This window comes from Strongylocentrotus purpuratus, unplaced genomic scaffold (assembly GCF_000002235.5).
Source record: "Strongylocentrotus purpuratus isolate Spur 01 unplaced genomic scaffold, Spur_5.0 spur5_contig_867, whole genome shotgun sequence".
NCBI classification, from domain to species: domain Eukaryota; kingdom Metazoa; phylum Echinodermata; class Echinoidea; order Camarodonta; family Strongylocentrotidae; genus Strongylocentrotus; species Strongylocentrotus purpuratus.
This window is the reverse complement of record NW_022145576.1, coordinates 845,297-872,961: the sequence shown is the minus strand read 5'-3', so window position 1 is coordinate 872,961 and position 27,665 is coordinate 845,297. Positions and strand designations below refer to the sequence as shown.

General features: G+C 37.4%; 1 protein-coding gene across 1 annotated transcript; it reads left to right on the top strand.

Annotated features, from left to right (window-relative positions):
• Positions 1-71: 71 nt before the first annotated feature.
• LOC764170 lies at positions 72-25,036 on the top strand. Its single transcript, XM_030975150.1, has 8 exons — positions 72-390; positions 3,065-3,283; positions 4,424-4,515; positions 5,464-5,528; positions 6,824-6,938; positions 7,525-7,586; positions 8,276-8,400; positions 22,948-25,036. Exons 1-8 carry the CDS (start codon positions 226-228, stop codon positions 23,293-23,295), a joined length of 1,191 nt encoding a protein of 396 aa, XP_030831010.1. The 5' UTR covers positions 72-225; the 3' UTR covers positions 23,296-25,036.
• Positions 25,037-27,665: the final 2,629 nt, after the last annotated feature.

The following is a 27,665-nucleotide window of genomic DNA, read 5'->3' as shown; positions in this document are numbered from 1 at the left end:
ACTGAAAATATGTCACCTGACAGTTGGTCGGTATACAGTTCATCATTCCAACTGTGTCGTGTAGTCTTCGCGTTCGGCGCGGGATGGATACACGGATTCGAATAAATTACAAATCTACCATACATACACTGCAGTCTGCACTGCTCAAAGTCAAAGTGTATTTGCATTCTGACAAGTCTGATCTCGTTTTTTTGTAAGTTATTTTCCGGTTGTTTGGATACAACAATGTGTCTTCCTTGTGGTTGTGGCAACATTGTCAGTTTTCTCCCATTGCTGTGGATCGTGGCCATGCCAGTCGTGGGGTCGTTTTGTGGACCTGACACTGCTCTCCGATACTCTCTTCTCATGATGTTGTATGCGATTCTGGGGAGTTTCGTAAATAGATTTGTGGTAAGTACCGAACGAGTGCGTTAAATTATTAAGTCTACCCTTCGATTTTTTGGGATTGTGGGTTTTAATAAAAGCAGACAAATTAGAGAAACAGGACAGAGGAAGTTTAAGCAAAAATCGATAAGAAATAAAAAATTAATAGGCCTAAGCAGCCCTAACGTTAGTCTAATTTGTTCCCGCTTTAGTACCTCAAGCTCAAGTTAAGTTAACCCCAAAATACTGGAAAAATTTTGAGACAGCAGTCGAGCTTCCAGGTCTATATTCTTGTAGTTTTGCTTAATATTTAATACATAATCAGTAGGGGCGCTGGTCCAAGAATGAGGATCGTCCTCATAAACAAGGATATCCTCATAAACGAGGACAAAATGCGTCCTCAAAAATAAGGGTTGTCTGCATTTTTGAGGACGTTTTTTTTCATCGGCGCTCTGGGGGTTTCATGTTACAGAACGGCCTGCTGGCGATGCCAAAAATGGATTCCCCGGGGGAAAATAACCCTAGTTCACCATCTACTTTTATGGGTTGTCCGTCTTCCCAAGGATTTATTGCTTATAATGTGAAAGTCTCTGTACAATGTCAATGTAAAATGCATCAAGAAAATCATCGCAGAATCCGTTTTTTGTATCGCCAATGCACCGATCAAAAATATGAAACGTCTGCAAAAATGCAGACGGTCCTTATTTTTGAGGACGCATCGGTCCGTGTTTACGAAGACGATCCTCGTTTATGAAGACGATCCTTATTCTCGGACCAGCGCCCCTACTAATAATACACAACTTAGTCTCTCTATCTCTTTCTCTCAGCCCTGTAAATATCCCAGACCAGGCACGAAGAACTTTGAGCGCTGTGCACTGAGTTTACACGCTCTCATTGGCCGAACCACTCGAGTGGCTTCAAATTTAAGTGAAAGAGGGCCTACTCAACCTAAGCGCAACTTACGTTCAATGGCAAAGTCAATACGTAATATTACGTCAACCACAAAGACTTTGACATGTCATGCTTTGAACAGGTGGCGCACTTCACACATAACTGACGCACACACGTCATTGCAGTAGTAAGTTCCAAGGCCCTCGCGTACACAGATAAGGCGTGGCGGGGGCGCCACACGTTCCTGATTTGCCCGACCTTGTGCCACGCGTTCGTTTAAAAAAAAGATCCTAGAAATAAAAAAAAAAGAATATTCTGAATTATTCGTAAGGGTTGGCAGGTATGGTATTGTGTGCACATAGCTTAGGGCAGCGGCCTAGTCTGTGTGTGTGTTAACCTCAAATCAAACTTTCATTGACGGGTGTATATATCATTTTGAGACAGAGAATTTATTTTACTTGAATATAAAGTAAAAGACTTGCAGAAATTTGAGTACTGCAATTTTTGTGAAAATAAGAAAATGCAATATTGTTTTTAATATAAGGAAAATAATTACAGCTTTAAAAAATCCAAACAACTAGGATCATTCTCATTTTGTTTTCTTCGTAACATTGGGTAACAAATTTCACAAATTCCAACATAGACAGATAGACCTCTAGAATAACATTGATAATTTAGATAATTTAGTGCAAGGGTAAATATGACAATGACCCGGAATAAAATATCATGATAAAAATTCATCAAATTACTTGTTATACTTGCAAAGTTTTTAAAAAAAAAAAAAATCAAAAAAAAAAATCAAATCAAATCAAATCAAATTTTTTTTTTTGGGGGGGGGTTAAATTTTCCCTCGGGTCGCGCCACCCTTTTTTAATTTCTTGGCGAGAGGACATAAAATAGAAAAATCAACGTACATCTCATAATAAGTTTCCAGTTTGTACCTTAATATGACGAAAATGAGAATTGTTCTAACTTTAAAAATAGTTAAGTAAGACTTAAACTTAAGTTCAATACTTAAGTAAATACTTAAGTGAAAAAATCATAACAAATAGAGGGTTTGACTGAAATATCATAATTTTGGTATCGAAAAAAACCCCGGAAAATCGCAAGCTTGCTCGTCACACAAATATCTTATAGCATTGAGTGAATGGAACCTAGCGATAGCCAATAAAAAGGGCCCTTGTCGGCACCAATTTAGTAAAATGAGGCTGCGACTTGCCGAGATCGGATGAACGATTTGCGCATGCGCTAAATGTAAGCTAAAGTTCTACTAGCCAGGCCAGGTCATCACACCTATCGTATGACTGTATTAAAATAAACCCCCTTTTGACCTTCCTCTGAAGTGAAAGAACCAGCAAATAATAACACAGATTGATCTTATCCTATTGAAGAGCTCCGGTAGACATATCCGATGAAAGCTCTTCACAATTACCAACAGATCACTCGACCCTGAAAAGCAAGTGAAGTGTGAAATCGAAAGATATTACGGTAATAAACCTCTCGTTTTCAGGTTCAAATTCAGCACTAACAGTAGCAGTTAGAGGGGGGGGGGGGGGGGGCTTGTGCTCAAGCCCTACATTTTGTTTTTTCTTGATAATAAATGAATATAAGCCAGAAAATCTGACGTGCAAGAGCCCCAGGCCCCCAAATTGTCTTACCCCCCCAAAAAAAAAAAAAAAAAAACACAACAACAACACATTAAATTTACAACATAAAGAGACAAAAAGTATTAATTCCATTTTATAACATTGAATCATAAATTTATCCATTAATTACATTTTTTTTTCTCTCTCTCTCTCTCTGTTCCCAGAAAATCCTTCTTCCAGTATTCACCATTGCGTTCTTTGTGGTCATCATCTGTCTTCCAATCAGCATTGTACCTTACCCACTGGTCTGGTTGTATGGTCAGTTGGTGTGGATTGTGGAGCCGTTGGTCTTGTTTGTGGAAGCGATCGGAGTGATCCAAATTACCATGCGGCTTAGTAAGGAGGTATCGGACCACGTCGATGACAACGGGCCTTTAGCTAAGGTACGTTTTGCTTAAGAATAGTAATTTAGATAATTTTCATGAAAATATTCACAACTTTTACATCAAGATTACTATCACAAATCAGAGGATAAATTCTGTGTGATTAGTACTCCATACAACGCATTGTTGTACTGATTTCACAATGAGGCTTAAAAAAAGAAAGATGTTGTATTGCCCTTTAGGTGCCAGAACCTGGGTCGGTCAGATTTGTTTTTCTTCCCCCTTTGAAGACAGCGACCGTCCCCATAGAAGTTCAAAGCCAGGAACGTCACCCAAATATCACTGTCTTTTAGCTGGTGCAGTGCATTGTATATACATGAACACGAGGCCAGGGTCTAGTTATTTACGCTAGCAGGATTTCTAAACTAGGGCAGAAGCGGGTGAGAATGTGGGAACAAGTTGATGATTTTCTGCATTTATATCCCATTTAAACAAACATAATACATATTAGTTTTTTCTCAAAAATGGATTTAACCAAAAAAAACAAAAAAAAGACTGTAGATTTTAAGATTTAGGGGTCAGTTGCAAAGGGCATTACAACATCTTTTTTTGTTTACGCCTATTAAAGGTATCAAAAAAATTAATATTATATTGAAATAGAATGTCACCTGTCTATGGGTTATCAAATCAAGTGCAGGCTTTAAAGCTTATCTGCCATAGTTTACAGGAGGGATTAGACCGCCCTGCAAGGTCACTGGATAGGTGGTTATCTCATCAACTCAGCTCTCAGTTAACATAAGAAAAAGAGGATCATGGGGGACCAATTGTCACCGATTAGGCATTGTTTGTTATATAGAGGGCGCAAGTAGCTACAAGTAGTACAGTGGGCCTTTAATTTTCTCCTCTCCAAAAATATTGATAAGATGTTGAAAATGCTTCAATGAATGAGAAAAGCAGACAAATGAAAGAAAGGTTGTTTGTGTATTACGAGACATACTTTGTTGTGTGAAAAGTACCCCTTTCCGGATTTTAGGGGAACATGAATGCGGTCCCTCCGTTACCGGAGTGCAGAAATAAGGAAGGCATTTCACTTACAATTGCCTATAGATGCCACCCAAAGTGAATTGACTGCATGTATGGCAAAATCGCTTGAATTTTATTCATTTTGTGTTTGATTTTGTTCACATTATCTTTATGCAGGGTTTGATAATTGGAACAACAGCCATAGCCTACACAGCTTCATTCATCTTTGCCATCATTATATGCAGGACTGGATCATGGCCTATCATATAGTGAGATTATTATTATTTATTTCCCCCCCCCCCCCCCTCCCCCCCCCCCCCCCCCCCCCCCCCCCCCCCCCCCCCTACTCAGTCCCTCGCTCATTTTTGTTTTGGCTTTTCCCTGAGCATATGGACATCCAAATGTGGTTTGGTATATTATCATTTTTGGCACATTATAAGTGCATTTTGTTATATATTACAATTATCTTTGAGATTTGTTTTTAAAAAGATGATAAAATTCAAATACAGTCAAATTTGCTTGAGCTTTAGCGACCACCTGTATAGAATAATCACCTGTCTGTAAAAACGATATTCTTTGTTTCCCTTGAAAATAATTTTGCATTGAAAAATATACTGAAGGAACCTGTACATAAGACCACCTGCATTTAAAGACCACTTGTATTGTCTCCCTTGAGCGGTCTTTATACACAGGTTTCACTTTGAGCGGTGGGTATGTATAGGTTTAACTGTATTTACATGTATTAGGGTTGACCAGTTGATTAGCAAGCTTATTATTGATGCTTGTAAAATGAGATGTAGGGATCACATTTACAAAGTGCCTAAGTACAGTGTTAAAGGGCAATCCAACCCTTGTAATAAGTTGATTTGAATGACAGCAGAAGAGTAAGATAAACAGAATGGAAAAAGTTTGAAATGAATTTGACCAATAGTAAGGAAGTTATGAATGTTTGAAATATGAGAGTCTATGCGAATCTCAAATGGGTAGTTTGGTCAGTGTATTGTGACATAGGAAGGGGATAACTCTTCCATTTGCCATGTACAAAAATATCACTACTTTCTGTATTTCTTGTAAGTTCCTTCTCCCTATGGGCACTACTCAAAACATATTATAGATAGCATATTATTATAGAGTAGTTGTCTATTCAGGTTGGATTTCCCTTTAAGAGGTAATCTTACGTTTTATATCTTTATTTCTTCTTTTATCCTCATGTCCAGTATGTTAATGGTCATCATTCTGGTTTCATTGGTCCATCTTGCCCTGACCGTCAGAGCTGACCAAGGTATTAAAGACAGGAAGCTTATGTTTGTACCTCAATTAAAGTGTTTTAGAAATGGCATGTAGTTTAGTGGTTTAAGCACAAGTCTACAGAGGAGAAGGTCATGGGTTCAATTTGTCAGGCTCGTTAGAAGCTGTTTTTAAAGAGGATGCATTTTCATTCATCAATTTTGTTTATATGTGCACATGCCTAGATGGAAATTTCTCTTCAGACTTGATGCAAAGTCCTTTGACAAGCAAAAAAAAAATGGTCATCAGCTTATAGAGTGAATGTTATTATTACTTCAATAAGGGGGATACAATTGCACCCATTGCCCCCCCCCCCCCCCCCCCCCGCCCTCCTCCTCTTTTGATGGGTCTGTTTGTCCAGAAGCAAGGTATTTTAGCTATATTGCTTCTCTCCACCCAGGTGTTAAATATGAACCCTGTAGCATGCAAAATCATTACGGATTGTACATTATATGGCACCTGGCTGGAATGCTCCCCAGGGAGTGGAGTATGTGTGGACTAGCCTTGATCTAGTGACTGGGGTGATAATGTGCATATATCTGTAAAGCGCTTAGACTGTTAGAGACATTCATAAGCTGTGCATCATACAGTAGTTGAGGTAGTAGTAGTAGAACTAGTGATGGTAGTAGTAGTGCATAAAAGTAGCAGTGGCTATTTACGGGGGAGCACTTGAAGGGGGCACAAAAGAGATGGGTGCAAACAATTGGAAAAAGTAAGAGAAAGGGAAGTAAATGAAGAAATCTTTTGTTCCTCATGTTCAATAAGAAAGGTGAAGTGCATAGAAATGGAATTTGAGAGTTTAAAATTTGTAGCACGTCCCTTAATAAAGGTATTGGGTATCTCTGTCTCAGATTCTAAACGAAATCCTGGATTTAGCTCATGCTGCAATCATAATTATAAACCTTTAGGTCAGTCAGGAATCCCATAACATTTACAAGTTGATCACCCATCTGAATATCAAGATATTTATGATTGGAATTCAAAGTTTTCCCCAATGCTTTTCATAACACTACAGTCTATTGGGAAAAATGAGTATGGTAAAACCTAACACTCAAAGATTTTTACTTTTTTGAGGCACTTCATGATCATTTTGAAGCGCAATTTTCTTAGGGCTTCAATATTACACCATATCACAGATGCTGATAACACGTAGGGACGTGCATCTCATATTAAACATTGTTTAAAACGATGCATTTAAATTTCATTGACGTAGTAATGCTTGGTGTCTTGAATGATTTGCTTCTTCTTTGTTCTTGCCCGTACATAATGCAATTATTCTTTTTTCTTCAGGTATCATATCCAACTGTTCGGTAGTGAGCATGTGTATGCTAGGTGCTCTCTGTGCTGGTGTTTACGAGTCGAATCTCATTCACAATCCTATTCCAGAACCCAAGGAATGGTCAGAGTGAGTGCCAGTCTTCTCTTATCTTATTTTAAAAGTTACGACTAATTGAAGAGAGTGTAGTCTGATGAGACTTTGTGTCTTTCCCGTTCCCGTGGCCTGACTCAGGGCCAATCGGGTATAATACAACTATGCGAACCAAAGTGTGAGGAGAACTTCGGTCTGTTTCGCGAATGCTGACCATGTAGAGATTAAGTCGCTGACTACCATTAATCAAGTCCATTCGTTTACGTGCAGTTGTCCAAAAGAAGACGTAGATGGCGTTATTAGTATTTGCCTAGCTACACTCCCTTTAAAGTGGCCAGTTTAGTCTGTAGAGTGTCCAGATTCTACATTTGATTTATTAAACTTATATGTTTAGCTGATTCAATCATCTTCTATTCTGTAGTTATGCAGGCTAGCTCCTATTCTTTGATATGTATCTTACTTGTTTTTTTACCATTAAGTTTTTAATATTTTAAGATGTGGGGAAACAATTTAATAAGGGGATTTGTAAGGGTTATGTTGTAGAAGGGTTTGAAAGAAAGTTCACAAAACTGACGGCTAAACTATGTTTTTAAAATGTTGTATTTATTTTTCTTTCTTACAGTGAATCTTTTAATTATCTCTCACTTTTTCAACTTGTGGTATCTACTGCAACATCCAGTATGAGTAAGTAAACATACAAGCCAGTAGAGGATTCTGAGATGAGGAGGGGGGGGGGGGGGGGGGGGGGAGGGGGTGGGCATGTGCATATACGGTACCCAAATTCCTTGTGTCTTGGCAGTAAGTACCTGTAAGAGAGAATGTACACAATATTTGCATGCTCTTCTCCCTGGCAATATTTTGGACACGGAAGGTCATATTATTATTGAAGTAATGATGTACATGTACACTTCAACCCCCCCCCCCCCCAACCTCCCCCCTCTTCCCCTCCCAAGTATTCTAGCTCCTCCTTTTTTCTACTTTCTATAATGGATTCGGGAGAACAGTACTCTCACACCCCCTCTCCCCTCATCTCAGAATCCTCTACTTACCGATTTTTAGTTCATCCTGGACAAAAACTGGTTGAATATTACCTAGATTAGGGGGAGCTGTATCTTTTGATAGAAAACATCAGTAAGTCTTGAGATTTGAAATGTGTTCTCCTGAGTAATTGATTTTTTCAATTATCCAACCATACTAGTGAAAAACGATCGAAAAGGGAAAATTGAAAAATCGTTCAGACGCCCTGCTTTTAAAACTTTTCTCATGAAATTACATTTTTTATCTTGTTGTAACCTTTATGGTACTGTCAAGTCATCTTAAAGGTATTCTTATTTCAGTTATTTTAAAGACTTATTTTGATGAATCTTTTTTAGCCCTTGTAACCAAGGCAACCCGTTTCCTGTACAAGCTTGTCAATCCTGTTCTGATATCTCTCATCTTGGTTCGTACTGTCAGCATCCAACAAGTTATGGGTCTTATTCTCTCACGATTTTATCAGGTAAGTATATATTAGATATAAAACGTAATGAAAAGTTTCGGTAAGTTTTGGAAATTAAATGAACAGTAATTCTTCAAAATGTTGGTATATTTGGATGCCCCTGTGGATGAATTTATAAGCACTCAAAAATTTAGCCCCTAAAACACTTCTTCTTTCGAGAAATTGAATAATCAAAAATTTACCGGCGCTCCCAGTAAATTTCAAATATTTCAAATAGCGCCTAATGCCATTTCATGGTAGCTGCGACCATGAAAATCTCAGAATATGCAGGTCTGATATATAATTTTCAAACAGGAATAGAAAATCCATCGATTGTAGTCAAGAAACATTGTTTTAAAGCTAAAGAAATATCAGTCTTGAGAGGGAGCTATACAACATAAAGAGTTTATTATTTACAATTGCATCACTTTAGACTCGATTTCAATTGCGACAACGATCACTGAATATTGTAAAATCACATACCGGTATGCTTCAAATATGTTCATTTGAACCAAATTCATGACCCCATACCAAAACTTTGAATTACCTTTAAAGGTTCCTCTGATAATTTCTCGAGCGACAGTTGACCAAGGCTTCATTTTGTTGCAATATAAGGTTAGGAATAGGGTTGCTATTGGGTTTAAGTTAGGTTTAAAAGGGAAAGCCCAGCCTGATATTAAGTTGGTTTCAATAGAAGCAGAAAAATTAGAGGAATGGGTCAGTAAAGGTCTGCGCAAACTCTAAAGAAAAAGAAAGTTATGAATATTTGAAGTTGCGATCAGTCAAACACAGATTAGCAACTCTGTGATGTGCTTTAGGAAATTGTTCAATCATACATGCACCCTAAATATGATTATTGCAGATATGCTTCTATACAACCCCTGTATGAAACAAACCTATTCCGTCATCAATAACTAAGGAAATGAAAGTTTACACGATTTCTATACAGAGCAAATTGAAGAGGACCTCGCGAGATGCGTCACAGTGTTGCCAATTTGTGTTTTACACATGACAACATTAAAAATTCATAACAACCTTATTCTTGTGATGCAGCCTCCTATTTGGTCCCGTGTGCTATAAGGCCCCCCCCCCCCTCCCCCCCCCCCTCCCCCCCCCCCCCAAAAAAAATAATAATAATAATTTGGGTGTCCTCCTCGACCTCCCCCTCGTCAACTTTCGGGCCGTTCGTATATATTTTTTTTGGGGGGCGGGGGGGGTGGGAGCAATTTTAAAATCAATTTTATGCATTTTGCCAGTTTGGTCTTTTTATCCTTTGGCAAGACATTGATCTGCTTTGGCCACTCTCCACCCTCAAGTGTAGTAAATGGGTACCTGGTAGGATTTATTCTTGAATGCTTATAGCTCCTTAGGGCAGCTGGGCTTAACCCTATTTTAACTGGGCTATTTCAGACCAGGTTTTTACTGGGGGGGGGTCAATTTGACCCCCCCAAATTTCAAATCAGATCGCCGCGAAAATTTGCATGCATGTCAAGTGAAGTGTATAGAATACTATGGTAATTTCAAATTTTTGAAAAATTCACTCATTTGCATATTTATGGTAATTTATGCAAATAAGGTCATCAAATTCACATTTCTGCCCATAAATCATAGATTATTCATGTTTACGTATTCCTTTTCACTAAATATATTTATTAGACCATTTGGAATAATAATACAACACAAAAAATTGGAAGAGCCAGGTTATTCCTTATGTTATCTCTTGTTTTTATAATTTCTTATGTATTTCATTGTTTTTTTAACTTATGTATTTTATTGTTTTTGTTGTTTTATTTCATTTATAACTACAATTCAACTATTTTGACCCAAAAACAAACATCTAAACTTTAAACAAAACTAAATAACCAATGTTTTATCTATTTTTAGGAAAAATGACTTTTACATATGTTTTGTACACAAATCACGAAAATGAGCGATTTTCGGGCTGACATGCAAAGACAAAAGGTCACGTGACCTTGTAACCGAAGGTCCGATTTTCGAAAAAATTGTTTTAAAAGATGCGTAAGACTCGAAAGTAAAAAGTCATGAAAGGAAAATTTTATATCTGCCGCGGTTTCGGAGTAGTCGCGAAATTTCTACAGGGGGGGGTCAAATTGACCCCCCCCCCCCCCAGTTAACATAGGGTTAAGCCGGGGAAATACTACCACTTTGTAAGCACCTTGAGCATCCCCTGGGATGGATACTTGGGCAATATGAATATAGCTATTATTATTATTATGAAGATGCACATATTTACTTCATCATGGCACCTCACACTGATGTACAGCATTTTATCATCCCAGGGGAGGGTTTCACAAAGACTAAAATTGACTTCAAGTTAGACTTAACTATGGCAGGCTGTTCATTCCGCTTGTTCCTCTAACCATTCATGGCATTGGTTTCTCAAGGGATGTACAAATCGTGGTCACAAATATACAGAATTTACATTTTTAAATGATTTATTATTGAAGAAAAAAAATATAATCTAAAGATCATAATTGAGAGACCGATGGTGAGAGCAACCTGTGGCATGAATGGCCTGCCATTGTTAAGTCCAACTTAAAGTGGTTCTTAGTCTTTGTGAAACACTCCCCAGGACATCTTCAGGGAGCTGCTGCAAGGGATTATAAGCTCTAGGTTTAAGGGTTAGCTATAGTGTTGGGTCCAGGGGTGAAGTTACCCACTTACTGCTGAATTATCTTATTCCCATAGGCTTAAGACAGGGACAAACGGGTTCCCGTAGGCAATGGGTAAGAATTCAGTCAGTGTAGAATATTGACTGTGGAGCAAATGTCCCTGGGACATGTGTAGTACAACCTCTCTAAATCAATTAAAATTAAAATAAATAGATAACAGATTTTAGAAATTCTTTTTTTCACAGAGAAAGAGGTTTGGAAAAATAAAATGGCATAAGGTGTGTGTGCTTTAATTAAAGCCCCTCTAAAGTGTTGGGAGCCCCAAATTTGCTTGAAAAATTTGATAGCAAAATTTCACTCAAATTGTGAAATTGTGTGAAAGAGGATGTCATTAAACACTCAACTCTTCAAAGATTGTCAAAACAAATGTGTTTGAAGATGAATATTGATGAAAGATTACAAAACTTCGGTTTTGTATTGTACGCAGAAGACCTAAATTTTGTATTCTTTTATCAATATTCATCTTCAAACACATTTTATTCTGAAAATCCTTGCAGAAGTCAGTGTTAAATGACATCCTCTTTCACCGTCTATTATACATTCAAAGTAAATTTTTGCCAATAAATTTGTTGGGCTCCCAACACTTTAGAGGGGCTTTAAAATTATAAATCTTTCAGCTCATAGTTCACAGGACATGTAGGGGCCATTGCTGGGCATATAGCTACCCGCTTCATCCCAATTTGCTGTTCATTTACATGTAAAATGAGTTTCTGAGACAGTGTAATGCATCCTATCTGGACGAGGTGTGATATGAGATGGCTCTGAGTTCTGCAGAGCCATCTATAAATACATGTACACAGAGTTTGGCCAACCTGGTTCGAGTTGGACACTACATGGCAACTACTGCTTTGTTGGGCAAGTATAAAACAAAAGAATAAACACCATGTTGTGCCCCAGTGAAACCAAGTTGGCCAAGCTCTTTGTATAGATGGCTCTGGAGTTTTAAAGTGTATAGCGCCCTCCCTTGCTAGATAGGATCTTAGGTCAAAATAGGGAAATTTGATAAAGTTGATCACAAGCTTGTTTTAAGTGGAAGACTGCCATCTTGTGGTCTAAAATATGTAGTGGTCTGTATAGTGGTACCTGTCTGTATCTGAGAGAATTTGGTTTATATGCAGTGCCATTGAGGGAATGATAAGATCAGTATTTTTCCATTACTTGGCCCTTGTGAAACATTAATGTATCCCTGTTTTAAACTAATGGTTCCAAAAACACACACACACACGCATTCTCACATCAGGGCCTTTGTGGGGCACCTGATTGTGGGGTATTTCTGTGCGTTCCAGATATACCTTGTGGTCCCCTACTAGTGGGGTATGTACAACCTGGCGATAACAACCCGGCGGTGTGCTTACGATGTTACCATAAAAAAGTGTGCAAGTTTTAGCACACGCTCACAAAAAGTCATTTATGGGGTACCACTTCTAATGCCCCGCAGGGCATAGGACACCGAATATACAGTCATTTGAAAGACTTTACTCTGTGGGGTCCTGAAAAAATACCCCACAAAGTAAAAATGCCTCACAAGGGGTATGTGAAGCGCACATAAAACCCCACAAGAATGCTGAGGTGAGAGCACGCACACACACACACTCAAATGAATGAATTGAATAAAAATTATATTGCTTGCCGTTTTTAAAACCAAGAAATTATGGGGGGGGGGGTGTTCATGCTGGACCTTATCTATGGAATCAGTTGCCACAAGACATTCACAGTATTTAAAGTGAGGATTGCATTGTGCCCTCAAAAGTTATCTTTTCAAAATTTCTTTCCAGTAGATCTATTTGTTTTTTCCTAGTTGTCTCATTTATGTGAAGTTCATTTTCTCACTTTTCCTTTGCATCTTGAGCACATTAGCCTTGTTGATTAGGTGCATTATGAATACTCTATATCATTATTATTTCAGATTATATCAAACTGATGCAATCATTTTCAAAACTTGGACACTAATAATGATACAAATTATATTCCATTCTTGTAAGTTGCATATTACTTTATTCACCTGTACATCTACAGTTAACAACTAAATTTGTTGTAATTTTTCATGTACTGTATACCGGTATGTGAAAAATTGATTTTCTTGATTTGTGTTTCTTTAGAATGTGACATATTAAAGCTTACATCTAAAACAACAACACAGGATCACAGTTAAACTAGTCCACATTTGATTCTTGAGTTACAGAAAACAAATAAAACCTCAAATTTACAAGGGATATGAATAATTTAGTTGTGAATTGTATGTCCTTCTGAAAGTTGTATAGGTTTGTATTAAAGGCGAAGGTTGTTTAAAGGCCCACTGTAGCTACTTGCTCCCTCTTTAAAGAAAACAATGCCTAATCGGTGACCATTGGTCCCCCATGATCCTCTTTTTCTTATGTTAATTGAGAGCTAAGTTGATGAGATAACCACCTGTCCAGTGACCTTGCAGGGTGGTCTAATCCCTCCTATAAACTAGTACAGATGGCCTTTAAGGCGAAGGTTGTTGAACGATTGTCAATGTTGGATTTACTTGAAAATGTTGAGTTCTGTCTGAATTCTGCCTAAATCTGTCCGTTATCATAAACTTACGATACACCGTGTTTCATGGATGCTCAGTCATTGAATTCAAAGCTTTGACTCGTTATGTACATGCAAATACTCCACTTTATTTAGATTTCTGAGACGTAATGTTTGATTTTGTTTCCCCCATGGCTCTAACTACGGACTACATTCCACTCATACAATGCAAATTTGCGCAGACTAATGCAGACACAATGCCCTGTTCAAACACTTGATTTAGCTGTGTTATTTCCACTTAAGCCCACTGCCTATGAGCACCAAATGGGATCTGTGTTAAGGCTATGGGAATGAAGGAATGCACTAATCAACATGTGAATTTATAATGAATTTATGCCAGCAAGAAAAGATAATAACCAAATCTTCAAATTGAAACAAGGAGTGGAGCATAGTTGAACAGTTCTTTTTATATAAATGATTATATGACATTCATCACCAATGGCATAGTGTGGGCAAGGTGGGGGGAGGGGGGTTGGGCACTATGGCAGTCTGTCTGTGGGAGGGGGGGTGATCATTTCATCATCAGTTTCTTATATTTTCTTACATCTGTCCAATTTCTGTCTTTTACTTTTCTTCCTATGTGAGGAGGGGGGGGGGGGGAGGGGGGATCTTGAAGTCAAGGGTGATTTACCCCTCCAATTAATTGATGTCGTAGTCAAGTGGTATAGGCACTCAACCTGAAATGCAAATGTTGTGGGTTTGATGCATTAATCTACATTTGCCACTCCATACCCAGGAGAGAAATGGGGACCTGGTAGGATGATGAAAGAATTAGTGTTAGTAACTGATATATGCCCTCAAAATGAACATATGGTAGGAAAAGGAGTAGGAATGGAGATGGTGCACATTATGAGTGAATGAATCTGATGACCGGGGTTATTATATGTAAAGCACTTAGAGTCGGTATTTCGTATTAAACGCTGTATAAATCCAGATTATTATTTTTTTTAAAATTCAGAATCGTTCAGAGAAAATGAGTTGAAATTAATCAGGGCTGAACAAGATTGTTTTACTATACCCTAAAAATATCTTTCCCCCCCCCCCTGCATTCTGTGTACCATTGACCTTTACATCTAGATACATCACATATAGAATGCATTACCTTTATGGTCTCTTTATACACGGCTACTTTTTATTTCGCTTTAAAAATCTTCCATTGTGTTTAATGACTGCTACCAATACAAAGAAACACAACTGAAAAAACATAAAATATTTTAATTTTATCAAGTTAAGATGAACTAGATGAGCTTGATGAACATGTTTTTATGGAGACACAAAGTTTCACATTATATTGCTTGTTATGCATGGCAGGTATTTTAATGGCACATCTTGTATCAACGATGTATTATTTTGTCAATCCATCAAGCAATGATTTATTTGAAACTTTTTATATTTCATTGATTTGAAGCCCTTCTGGGAGCATTTAAAGCTCCCGTAACTAGCGACCGAGACAAAAGAAACTTCGAAGATAATTCTGTCGAGATGGGGTAATCACATCCATGCCCCAAGTATTAATGATCAATTAATAATTCCAAAGAAAAGAAAGCCGCTTAATCACGTCTGTTTTGGTTTCACTCTCGGAGTAATTATTGGTAATATATTACAAGATGATGATTTTTATGTCTGCGTAGTTTCAAGTGGTGATAGATGAATATTATTAGACTTGTCTAGTGTTTCCTGTATCTAAGGCTATGTTCACATATGGCGTTATAAACTACCCTCCCCTGCCCCCCCCCCCCTGAACAAAGAAAGAAAATTCCATTACATTTAAATGAATAGCGGGAGAGATAGGGGCTGAATGATTCATGTACAGGTGTGTTACACCATCAGCTAATGAGGAAAGCCTTCTACAGAAATTTGATTTCTTTTAGTAATCCATGATTCCACATACACTAGTTGATGGTATCTTTTCTTTCATCATTGCATTAGCTATTGTACTTCTTGTTTTCTTTCTTATCATTACACTCCTCTATGTTCGTAGAAATGAAATAAATTGAAATGTAATAAGTGAATGGAAATAGTGGTATTGATGATGCACCTAAATCCCCTTAACATACTCATTTAACTGTGAATTTTATAGTGAAGAAATGCGAGGCACACCGCTTGTTTGCCATTTTATTTTTCTCTTAATTTGTTTTTAGACAGCTTTCCACACCATATGTGGACAGGGCTTTGGATGCTACTTCCTTAATGGTGTCTGTACTTCTTGTTCTAGAGTTCACACTAGAAGAGTCCACCTGCTATTTTGTGTGAAAGTTGTTCAAGTTAACTTGCTCAGAATTGTTTTATTAATAGAGTTAAAGATATAGATCCGAAATGGTAAAAGTGCGGTTCAAGGGTTTTGGGTGCAAAATATCCATTCAATATTGTTAAAATATTGCCTTCAGAGGTTTAGATGGCAATACTTCAACCTAAATTCGCAAAAAAACAGAAATATATGCCCAAATGTTGAAGTGCATTCGCGATATCTATCCAGGCCGGATAAATATGATAGTTTACCAAATATATCAATTATTAGGCGGTTTCCAAGCAAAATGTGTACCATCACGTATTAGTCAAAACATATTCTTCACATGATTGGTAATAAGAACTTCCATTTAATTTTTTGAGAGGGGGGGGGGCGTTTCCAAAACTGGTCTATACCTTTAAAAGCAGAAGAATATTTTCATATTGTTCATTTATATTCCGGGTATTGTTTCACTACTTTCTGTCTGTACCTCTTTCTCTTTCTCTTTCTTTTTCCTCTCTTAACGTACTGTGCTCTCTGTGTCATGTCTCCTTCCCTTATTCTCTCGTTCTCTCCCTCTCTCTATCTCTCTATCTCTCTCTCTCTACCTCTCTCCCTATCTCTCCCTCTTCTTTCACTGTCACATCATGCTATATACATGTATCTGTCTCTCACTTTCCCTTGTCTCTACTTTCCATTTGTCTTTCCTCTCTCTCTATCTTCTCCCTCTCTCTGTCTCTCTATTTTTTCTTATGTCTACCTCTCTTTCTCCTTTTCTTTATCTCTCTCTATATTTCTCTCTTTCTCTCTCTCTCTCTCTCTCTATCTCTCCATCTTCTCCTCTCCCTTCTTCTTTCTCTGTCACTTGTTATATCTTTGTCTCTACTTTCCATCTGTCTTTTCTCTCCTCCTCCTCTCTCTCTCTCTCTCTCTCTCTCTCTCACTCTCTCTCACTCTCTCTCTCACTCTCACACTCTCTCCCTCCTTACAATGTTTGTTTCATACACTTTTTGTCTTCTGTGTTCATTACAAGGCCTATCTATGAATCATCTGCCTATTCTTCTAAATAACCCCGTATGACTCAGAATAATGTGACAATGCTCCTTTCTTTTCACGATTCAAATAGGGCCATATCACTTTTTGAAATGTTACGCAATGATACACCTTTGGGTTATATAAGAGCACTATGAATGCCATTATTGTAATATTCTGCCTGCAATTTATGAGTCAAACTGTTCTTGATTTTTAACATAAACACTCAATAATTACTGTTTAATGAATGATTAGTCATAGGCTCGTTAGACCATTCCTGAACCTTACCCTATACTGTTCATTTTATAGTTCTATCATGTGACCCTTTAATCCCGTTCCTGACTGTACTGGCCATTAAGTTTGCACAAGGATGTCGAAGTTTGTGCTTACATGTGAAAAGGCCCTCCTATATGATTCTTAGTCTTAAACAAGGCTGGATGTATGTTTTTTTACTTTGTGGTTTGAATGGATAATGCTCTTCCTAAATAGAAAATTAGAATTGTAATATATAACCAACTTTGAACAGACAACGCCTGCATGTATGGAAAATTTAAAAACAAAACAAACCAAAAGCAAAACAAACAAACCGTGTAGAATAACAATTGGGTACTATACATGTTGGGAGAATGGTACACAGTATTTCCATCCTGAAAGAAATACAGGTATGAGTAGAGGTGTTATGGTCGAGTGGATATGTCACTGGACTGTGGATCACAAGGTCCTTGGTTCGAGTCTCGTCGCGGCACTAATGTCCTTTGGCAAGAAATTAATCTACATTTGCCACATTTGACCCATGGCATATATATTCAATACTGAATGAACGCCATTAAGCTATTACCAACAACAACAACAGCAACTTGACCCAGGTGAGGTAAATGGGTACCTGGTAGGATACTTCCTTGAAATTCACTGTGTGTTGATAACGGCTACCGGAGCTAAAGCTAGGGTAATAATTATGTAATTCATGTAAAGCGCACTGATAAATCTTAGGACAGGAATTGCGCTCTGTAAGTGGTACATATTAATATTGTTATTATAATGAGTGTGGTGAAGATTATTCCATTGTTGCAATGAAAAATATTAGACTAAACATAAACTATCAAAATAATGATTCAGAACCTCTCAAATTGTTGCCAGTTTAAAGATTTTAAAGTTTATTTTTTTCCTTTTTAAAATGCTTGGCATCAAATGCAATATGGTCATGCAAGAAAAATGTCTGGAGTTTATGTAGATATGTTTGCCCTTTCTACGTATGTGTCTGGTATATTCCTTAACATTCTGAATCAACAGTTATTGAGCCAAACCACAAAATGTGGGATTACTGTCCCGAAAGAGTTATGAGAAGATCCACTCCTATCTCAAAGGTATAATGTATGATTTAAAGGCACAATTCATGATCAACAATTCTCCTAAACGCTCCAAACTGCTTTAAAAATACATTTGACTTATTTTTGACCACTTCGATAATGACATCAAAAACCTGGGACGTAGACTACGCACCGGTGCCTCATCAAAGGTTTAAAGAAATTGATGGTTGTCAAACAAAGGGAACAAAATTGATGTTTCCTCTTCAGCTGAAGGAACAACCAACCCTATTTTGATGTTGTTCTTAGTCTTAAGATAGATATTTGGTCATAAAGTCAACCAGACATGAAACGAAGGCTGATGAATCACTGCTTTGGAGAGACAATTATTGATTCAAGAAAACAAATCAAACTCTAGGCTTAGGTTGGGTTTGTTTGGATTGTAAAGTCTAAACTTCAAGTTTCTCCCCCCCCCCCCCCCCCCCCCCTTTCATCATCATCAGCAGGTTGAGTTAAAGTGCACTTTTGGAATGTGTTATGCTAGTGCCAAACTACACCCATGGTAGTAAAGTAAGGTATTCTGGACGGCAAAGAGTAAGGTTAGAAGGAAACGAAACATTGGATGTTTGGAATTTATAACAGGTTTTCCTTGAATGATTAGATTGGGTATATATAATCATGGTTTTGACAGAGGATAGCATATTTTAGTGTTTGACTCAAATGGAGTTGAAAAGATTTTCTTTTAATAAGATTCTTTAGTTTTTAGCATAAATTGATCTAATTAATTAATTCATTATTTCAATTTCAATTTCATTTATTTCCACAGATTCATAAAAGACGGTATTAATTACAATCAAATATAAAAGCATTATAACAAAAGATGAACCTGCAGCAGGGGTGATCAAAAATTGTTATCTGGGATCATCCCCTGCTTAAAGTTACAATATCAAAATACAATTTTTTTTTTTCTAAATTAAACAATAACACATACAAACACATATATAGATATTACATGCAAATCTATGTGCGGGGTGAGTAGTAGTGGGTTGGTGGTACCAAGAAATACAATATATAGAGGAAATGAATGATATACAGGAAAGAAATAGTGAGAAAAATAGAAAGAAACACAGTACAAACTAAATCTTAAGAGTTGGATACGAGATCAAATATTGTTTCAATATTGTATGAATGATATTGATTCGGTAGTTGCTTTTGGCATGAATCCTCTGTTGCAAAGTCCCTCAGATAGGACTGTAAGCCATTGGTCTACTGCTTATCTGCAAGTGTAATACCTGTTACCTTCGCGGTTAGGTATATCTAAAGAAAGAAATGCATGAAGATAATATATCAACATCAGTACCAAGTGTTTCCTCCTCGATCTAGATGCTCTTGTTCTTTTTTCATACCTTGCATACCTTGCATACTTTCACGATCAACCTCATGATAATCACATTACCTGTTATTCTTCTTCTCCTAATTCTTTCTAAATGTAGCCCTTGACTCTTTTAAATTGTTTTTTTCTGTCTATGAAATACTCTGTCTCATTTTTATCTTCTTCATAATAATCCTATATTCCTATTCAATATCATATTTAGTTATTTTCACTTCCTGTAATAATTCTTGTCGACAGATTTTTTTATTTTTTTTTGCTATATGACTTGTCTTTCATTAACAGCTAATATTAGTAGTAGCTGAAAATTTGAAAGTCTATTTTATTGATTTTTTAATATTGATTTCATATTTTCTTGTAAGCAAAATTACCTGTAGCGGAAGGATTTTTAGAAGCAAGTTAGCAACTTACAGTAAGCCTTTTAACCTCATAGTATATGAATTGCTGTAAAGAAGTATCTTTTCTCCATTCATTGTAATCTGTGTTCCCTATAATATTAGTGTACTATATTCACTTAAAGATTATAACTTGATTTATTCATTGGAAGTACATTTCTGAAGACTCCTTTCACACTATCTAGAAAAATAAAAGGGATATCATATTTTGATCAAATGCACATTTAGAGGCTACTTCATTTATCAAAGTTGGTCTGGGGGCGGAAGATGATAATGCAGAGATGATCCTTGATTTAAAGCTTATCTGCCGTAGTTTACAGGAGGGATTAGACCGCCCTGCAAGGTCACTGGACAGGTGGTTATCTCATCAACTCAGCTCTCAGTTAACATAAGAAAAAGAGGATCATGGGGGACCAATGGTCACCGATTAGGCATTGTTTGTTATATAGAGGGCGCAAGTAGCTACAAGTAGTGCAGTGGGCCTTTAAATGCTAGTTATAATACATGTTATGAGCCAGAAGAGCATTGGGTTAGGGTTAGGTATAACTATATTCAGAAGGCCTGTCTTCGTCTGCTTGAGTTTGTCCTATTTTCAGACTCGGGATATTATCCTGAAGCTCGAAATTGCGTTTTCACCGTAACGATAAGCTCATCGCAAACTAGCTCGGACGGGCGCAAATTACCCTGCTTTTTCCCAAATAGCGGGATATTTTGGAAACAAGACCAAGATGTCTCGGGATATTTTCTTGACCTAATATCCGCTAATTGCAACTGTGGGCTGATGAAGACGCAGATTAATAGCTTATTTTGCGGTTATTTCGCAAACTTGAGCTGATGAGGACAGGCCTAATGATATGAGCATATGGCCTTTTGGCTCTATGCAGATAATATGAAACTACCTAAAAACATCTCCCCAAAGGAAATATAATCAAACAATAATATCCAACTTTTATTTCAATTTCATTTAACATTGAATTAAAATTCCTCCATGGATGGAGTAGTTAAATGAAATTGAATATCCTTCAATCAACTATGACCATCATTTTCTTTCTTCAGAGTGCTGATCTTTTTAGCTTTAAACACTAAACAAATTTGAAGAAGTAATTAACTGTGACCATAGGTGTGTGCATGATAAACAGCTATTGACACATTCCAATCTCACAATATTGTATCAAAAGATTATGACGTTTGTTCTGTGATTATGGCTTGTGTCAATTTCCTCTTCTTTCTAAGGCCCCATTCACATTCGACGTGGTGCATGGTTACAAACCACCTCAAAATCACTGCTGTTAAAGCAGGACTGCACTACTTGTAGCTACTTGCGCCCTCTATATAGCAAACCATGCCTAAGTGGTACCTGTTGACCCCCATGGTCCCCTTTTTCTTATGTTAATTGAGAGCTGATTTGATGAGATAACCACTTGTCAGTGACCATGCAGGGAGGTCTAACCCCTCCTGGCCAAACTAGTGCAGACTGGCTTTAAATGGAAATACTTGAGCGCAGTTCACTTTACATTCTATATGTAAGAATATACAGGTATTGAAGCCATATTGTAGTAGAAGCGCTATTGCAGAATCCTCTCTAGCGCCATCTCGGGTCAGCTGTAGCAGTATGGTCCCGTAACTCGCTGCTTCCCTTGGTGCACGGTTGGTTCTCGCATCGAGTTCTCTATCTGTAAAGCGAGAATTGGGCATTAGGTTACGCGCTGTTGGATAGTTGACCATGAGATGGCGCTGTGCTGGGGCAGAAAGTTCATCAGTTCAGTATCGCTTTAAAGTCAACACGCTTAGGGGCCTTTCATGCGCGCAGCTACTCCTTTTCACACCACTTGTCCATTCATATACAGTCAAACCTGCTTTAGTGACCACCTGTCTACAAAGACCACATATTTTTGTTTCCCTTGAAAATGGTTTCTCATTGAAACATGTACTAAAGGAACCTGTCTACAAAGTCCACTTTGTGTTCAAAGACCACTTTTTCTGTTTCCCTTGGGCGGCTGCTATAGACAGGTTTGACTGTACATGTAACAAAAGGAAAATTATTTTTTACAACAGTTTTTGTTTGGCAGTTCAGGAGCACAATGCCCCATATGTGAATAGGGCTTCAATAATGGGTCTGTTTTTCTGTCCTTCAAATAAAGGTTAGGTATCAATTTAAATGCTATGCACTATGCACTTTAAGGGCATGATGATGACTCATAGTTCTATTCTTTTGATGGCTACATTCAAGGGACAAATAGTAAGATCAATGTTGATAGATACATCAGGGATATGTGAGTTTAATACATGGATATCCATATGGCTGTCGCAAAAATGAATCTTTGTTTCTTTCTTATATCATTGTAATTTTTGTATATGGCCATGTTATGCTTATCCATTGTGGCAATTTTCAGTGTTTATGATTTTAATAAAGTTTACATTAATTCCTTTTACCTTTGGCTGCCCTGAACTTTACTAAAAACTTAGGATTAATACATGATAATGATCCATTGATAATGATTATTAAAACTCTACAAAAATTTTGTTGTGAATCCTATAGATGGTTTTAAATGGAATAAATCACCCAAAATATTTTGGTCCCTTGATTATTGGTTTCATGCTGCAACACTATATTTAAAGTTTCAGCTTCAAATGATATTTCTCTAAGAGATATTGTGCAAGTTTAATCATGCTTTCAGTAAACATTTGAGTAACTTGCAAGTACATGTAGACCCATACTTTCACAGCACAACAGTTTGCATGAAAGTAATGGAACTCAATGTGACTTTGTTTTTGCTTCATAATCTTTGAATATTAACTTATAGAATGGTTAAGAAATTTTTGTATTTTTTTTAATTTTTTTTTTTTTGTATTTTTTTTTTGTATTTTTTTTTTTTGGGGGGGGGGGGGATTGTTTATGTACTTATCAGCTGTACAAACATATTTTAAATTGACTGTTCTCTTTAAATTGTCTAAATTTCACCCTCTTCAGTTCATGCTGGACGATGAAGATAACGAGATGGAGGATGAGTCTTATCTAGAGGATGTTGTCGAGGAGCCCACCTGTCTTCCTGGCGTACCAGCCTGCTTAGAACCCTCCGCCCTCCCTACCAAACTCTCCCTCATCTTCGTCTACACCCAGCTCGTCATCCGGACCATGGCTCTCTCGGGAGGGCATCGTCCTTACCGGTCCCTGGTCCCAGCGGGCCTCCAGGAGGTGATGCTGAGTGGGGTGTGGCACCAGGTGGGGCTCTTTAGGATGATGCAGATATGCATCCTTGGGTTGGTCTATCCATATAGGTTACACAGAGAAAGCGTAGAAGATGATGAAGGCTGGTAAAACTTGACCCCTGGCACACCAAGCTGAAGCTGACCCTGGATGGCTCGTGCTAGGTGTAACTAGACAACAGGTACTAGGCTGGCCCCTGAAGGACCAAGTGCATGCAAACTAAGCGGAAGAAGAGCCCCATGATGTCTGTTTTTGGCAAAGCCTACGGTTAAATAAGATCAGGGGCCACCTTTTCTTAGTGTAAATGGGTAAAAACAAGGGCTTGCTTTATGCATCAGTTATCAGGCCACATTTTGAGGCTGGGTCTTTCCTTGCCTTTGATACTATCTAAGGTGTATAAGGGGCATTTGGCTTAATACTGTGTATGTTATTGGGTTTTTGACAGACATACCAATCAGATTTGATAGTTAGGTCTGATGGCCGACTTTTAAAGTTGCCATGGGAAAGATGCGACTTGGTCTTGAACCAAACTCTATCAGAGTCTAGTTAAATACAAAGACAGAGAATTTACCACTTCTCTATTAGTTCCAAAGTCTGACTTTGTTGTCTTTGTTTAGTATTAATATAGTGGTGTAGTGGATGAGTCACTTGACTCTGAATCACAAGGTACAGGGTTCAAATCCCTACCACAGCATGATAATCCTTTGGCAAGCCATTAATATACATTTGCCACACTCGACCCAGGTGAAAGAAAGTGGGTGCCCAGTAGGAAGAAATTCCTTGAATGCCCTTACGCCCTATGATGAAAGCCTGGCAAAACCTGGGGTAACATCATTAATGCACATATGAATACCGGTAGTTAACCAGGAATATGGCGCAGTGTGAATTATAAGTAAAAACATTCCAGTTGAATACTACATACATTTACAGAAAATGGAGAAGGAAAAGATGATGAAAGGAAATTATTTGATACTGTACAGTTTTGTTGAGCCCCCAAATCATTTTTTTTTAAATTTTGATTACTTTGGCAAAATATTCAGCATTCTTGTGCTAAGAAAGTATTCAAAGATTTATTTATTTATTTATTTATTTATTTGAAAATATTTATACAGGATGACAATATCAACCAAGGCTGTTTTTCATATTGGTCCTGTATATACATACATGGTAAAATACAAACAATGAAATACAAAATATCAATGAAATGAAGATTGTTTCATATGTAGAAAAAAAAGTAAAAAATATTGGAAGTACAGTTTTATTGAGCCCCGAGATCTTTAGAAACAAAATTTTGATTTCTTTAGCAAAATATTTAACATTCTTGTGATGAGGAAGTATTCAAAGATTGTTTCATAAGCAGACAAAAAAACAAAAAGTATTGGAAGTACCAATTGTATTCCTTTTTGTAAATCAGATCAAATCTGTGTATCATTGATTTCAAGTAGATGGCTTTTCACACGTTGTCTCCGATCTGTAAGAATAAAATCATACTATTTCCTCATTTTGTGATACTTCCCATTTCTGTTCATGGCCTCCAAGGTTATAAATGTTGTTATTAGTACTCAGTACTCAGCCCTTTGATAAATTTCTTTCTTTTAAAGAAAGAAACTATTCAAAAAATTATAAATACAGCCAACAAAAAAAGAGAGAAAATAAATGTTGATGTGTGATCAATTGAATCTTGTACCGGAAGTGCCTCGGACTAGTAACTCGTTCACTGAAAATCGTTTGTGATTGCAAAGAAAACTTTCAAAACTTCATGCCATTTTTTGTTGTTGTCTTGTATTAAAATAAATAAGATGACTTTTGTCTTTCGCAGCTGAGTTTTATCAATAAAATGAAAGACCAAGAATTATGTTTCTGTTATGTAGTTCCTGTTATGTGAAATATAGTTACTATACATACTTTGTGTGACTTTGTATTCTATTGTTCTTGCAGTTGTTCTGCAAGGGGAGTGAGAGAATTGAATGACAATGATTGAATGTTCAAAGAACCACCGAATACACCACAAGGTTGTCACCAAAAAAATAGCGCTATATCACACTTTTTTTAAAATTCCAATCGCTAGGTAATTTAATCATGTACCTGGGGAAAAAAATGGATAAACAGAAAGCACACTAGATTCCTTTTTGCAAAAATGCAATTCATTGTGGTCGACGCTAATGGATTTTGCCTTGCTCGTGCAAATAATATAATTCACATGGATAATGGTTGCCTCAGTGTTTAATTCAATGGTTTTGTTTGTCTATGTGGATATTGCATTGAAATCAAATCCCTGTTTTCAAATTTTTCTGTTTTGGAGATAATAGTAATGATTTGTTTACGTTTGTCAACATTTCTTTGGTGAATGAAACATAGTTATTTCACCTTTGATATTCTTTAATTCTTTCCCATCTAGCATGAATAGATAATTTTCCGGTTATCATCTTCCCTTCAATTTGTTTACATTTTGGAGGATGTGCGCCAATAAACCCAATCTGAATGTAGAAAAGAAAATCATTATAAATCTGGCACAATTAACCATTAACCCATTAATAAGTATTTGAATGGTTTATGCTGTCACAAGCAGAGGCTTAGGAGATAATAAAAATGATGGATAGGTATTTCGGTGATGAATAAAATGGAATATATATTTATTACGAGTTGTTTATATCAAGAGAATGATAATTTGCATAGTGGAGGGTAATGCTAAGCACCTATGTTGACAGTAATCGCAATGAGCTGTTAAGGGCAATCCTAGCTCCCCCCCCCCCCCTTCTCTATGACCCCTCAATATAAAATATTGATTAATCAATTATTAAATTAATAATTAAATGACAGGCTTTTGTGGAGAAAGGGGCAAATTGTAGATAGCTGTACTTTTCTTTTACAATTGTTTGTTAAATGAATGAACAAGCATATTGGTAAAAAAAAAAAAAAAAAAAAAAAAAAAAAATATTGCAACTAAGATATTGAGCCCAAAAAGCAAAGTTCTCTTTAATCACGCTACAGTCATACATTTTCCAGAAGATTCATATACAACATGAGAAACCTTTCAAATGAGGTTAATTTGTAAAATGTATGTGAAGTACCTTTGAAATGTAGAAAAGCAGATATAGGGGAAGGCCTATTCTTTGATAAATCTGAGAGAGAAGGAGAGGGGAAAGGAGAAGGAGAGGGAAGGGGAGAGGAGAGGTATGATTATTAATACGAAATGTAAAAAATTGTCGGCTGACTGCACATAACGCGTGATACGGAACCAATGTGAGGAAAACGAGTCGATTCATGTAAAGAACAAAAATACATACAGGGGGGTAAATAGAAAGAGAGGGAGGGGGGGTCGACCAAACCGGATATCATCTTCTAAAAGGATGAGGGATATGGAGAGAGACGTGAACGACAAAAGAATGAAAGAGAGAGAGGGGAAAGAGTAAACGGACAAAAGAAACGGAGCCGGCAGAGGGAGGAGAAAAGAGAAGAATAATGTTTCCCTTCTGTGGAACATGAGCAACATTCTTTTGATGACTCATGCAGCTCCGTAAATGTCACTGCCCTCCGAAATTGGGTTACTCGAACAACATACTTCATCCCGAACAGAAGCCCCCTCAAAAATATGACAAGGGTTTTTATTTATTGAACCCAACAGCATTTATCAACAGTGCGGCTTTGCTTGTATACTGTTCATTTGTATGGCTCTCGTTTCAAATCAAAACCGGTGACATGGGTGATCGCGGTTGATAAGCTAAATGAAAATTGAAAAACCCATGAACAAGTCGGTCACGATTTTCATTTAGCCATATCTCCAAGACCACTGGCAAACTCAGGTGGAGGGAAAACAACCCATGACCCCATTCTTAAACCCCGGAGGCATACCTTAACTTACGAACACTAAAGAAAAAAATGCCTCTCCTTGTAGGTCTGCAAAACACCTGAAATATCTTGCTCGTTACTGATTTGTTTTAAACAAAACTTATAGTAATTGAACACCTGCATGTATATGTGTAAACCCCCCCCCCCCTTCTCCTACCTTTTTATTTGTACCCCTTTTTAACTGTGCCCCTTTTGTCCAGAATTCGGGAGCCGCCCATGTTTAAGTTCATTTGTGGCAAATTTACCACTACATGATTTACTTCGGTTTGGTCTCAGTGAAATGAAGGAAACCAAATCCTACTCCGTTTTGTTAGACAAAGTCAAGCCTCTCTAGATGGGGGGGGGGGGGTGCTTACTAGAGAGGAGATTATCTCCCCCACCCCATGAATTTCCCTTGACTATACTTTCGTAAACTACTGCCTTTCACGGCGTAAGGGGGGGCTGGGGCAGTTGCCCCAAATACTTTCAAAAATTAAATGAACTGCAGGCAACATGTTGATCCTTACTATGGATAATGCTTGATTAACCCACCCCCCTCCCCCCCCCCCTCCTCCCCTCCCCCCTCCCCAGGGAGAAAACAACTCGTGATAGGTGGATCGACACCTTCACAAGGGAGTTGATTAAAATTGTTG

Bases quoted from the DNA above. Each gene is read 5' to 3' on its own strand.
- LOC764170 (XM_030975150.1), top strand. From the start codon at position 226: ATGTGTCTTCCTTGTGGTTGTGGCAACATTGTCAGTTTTCTCCCATTG. The intron at 3,284-4,423 runs GTACGTTTTGCT...ATCTTTATGCAG, and splicing joins ACAACGGGCCTTTAGCTAAG to GGTTTGATAATTGGAACAAC. The intron at 6,939-7,524 runs GTGAGTGCCAGT...TCTTTCTTACAG, and splicing joins GAACCCAAGGAATGGTCAGA to TGAATCTTTTAATTATCTCT.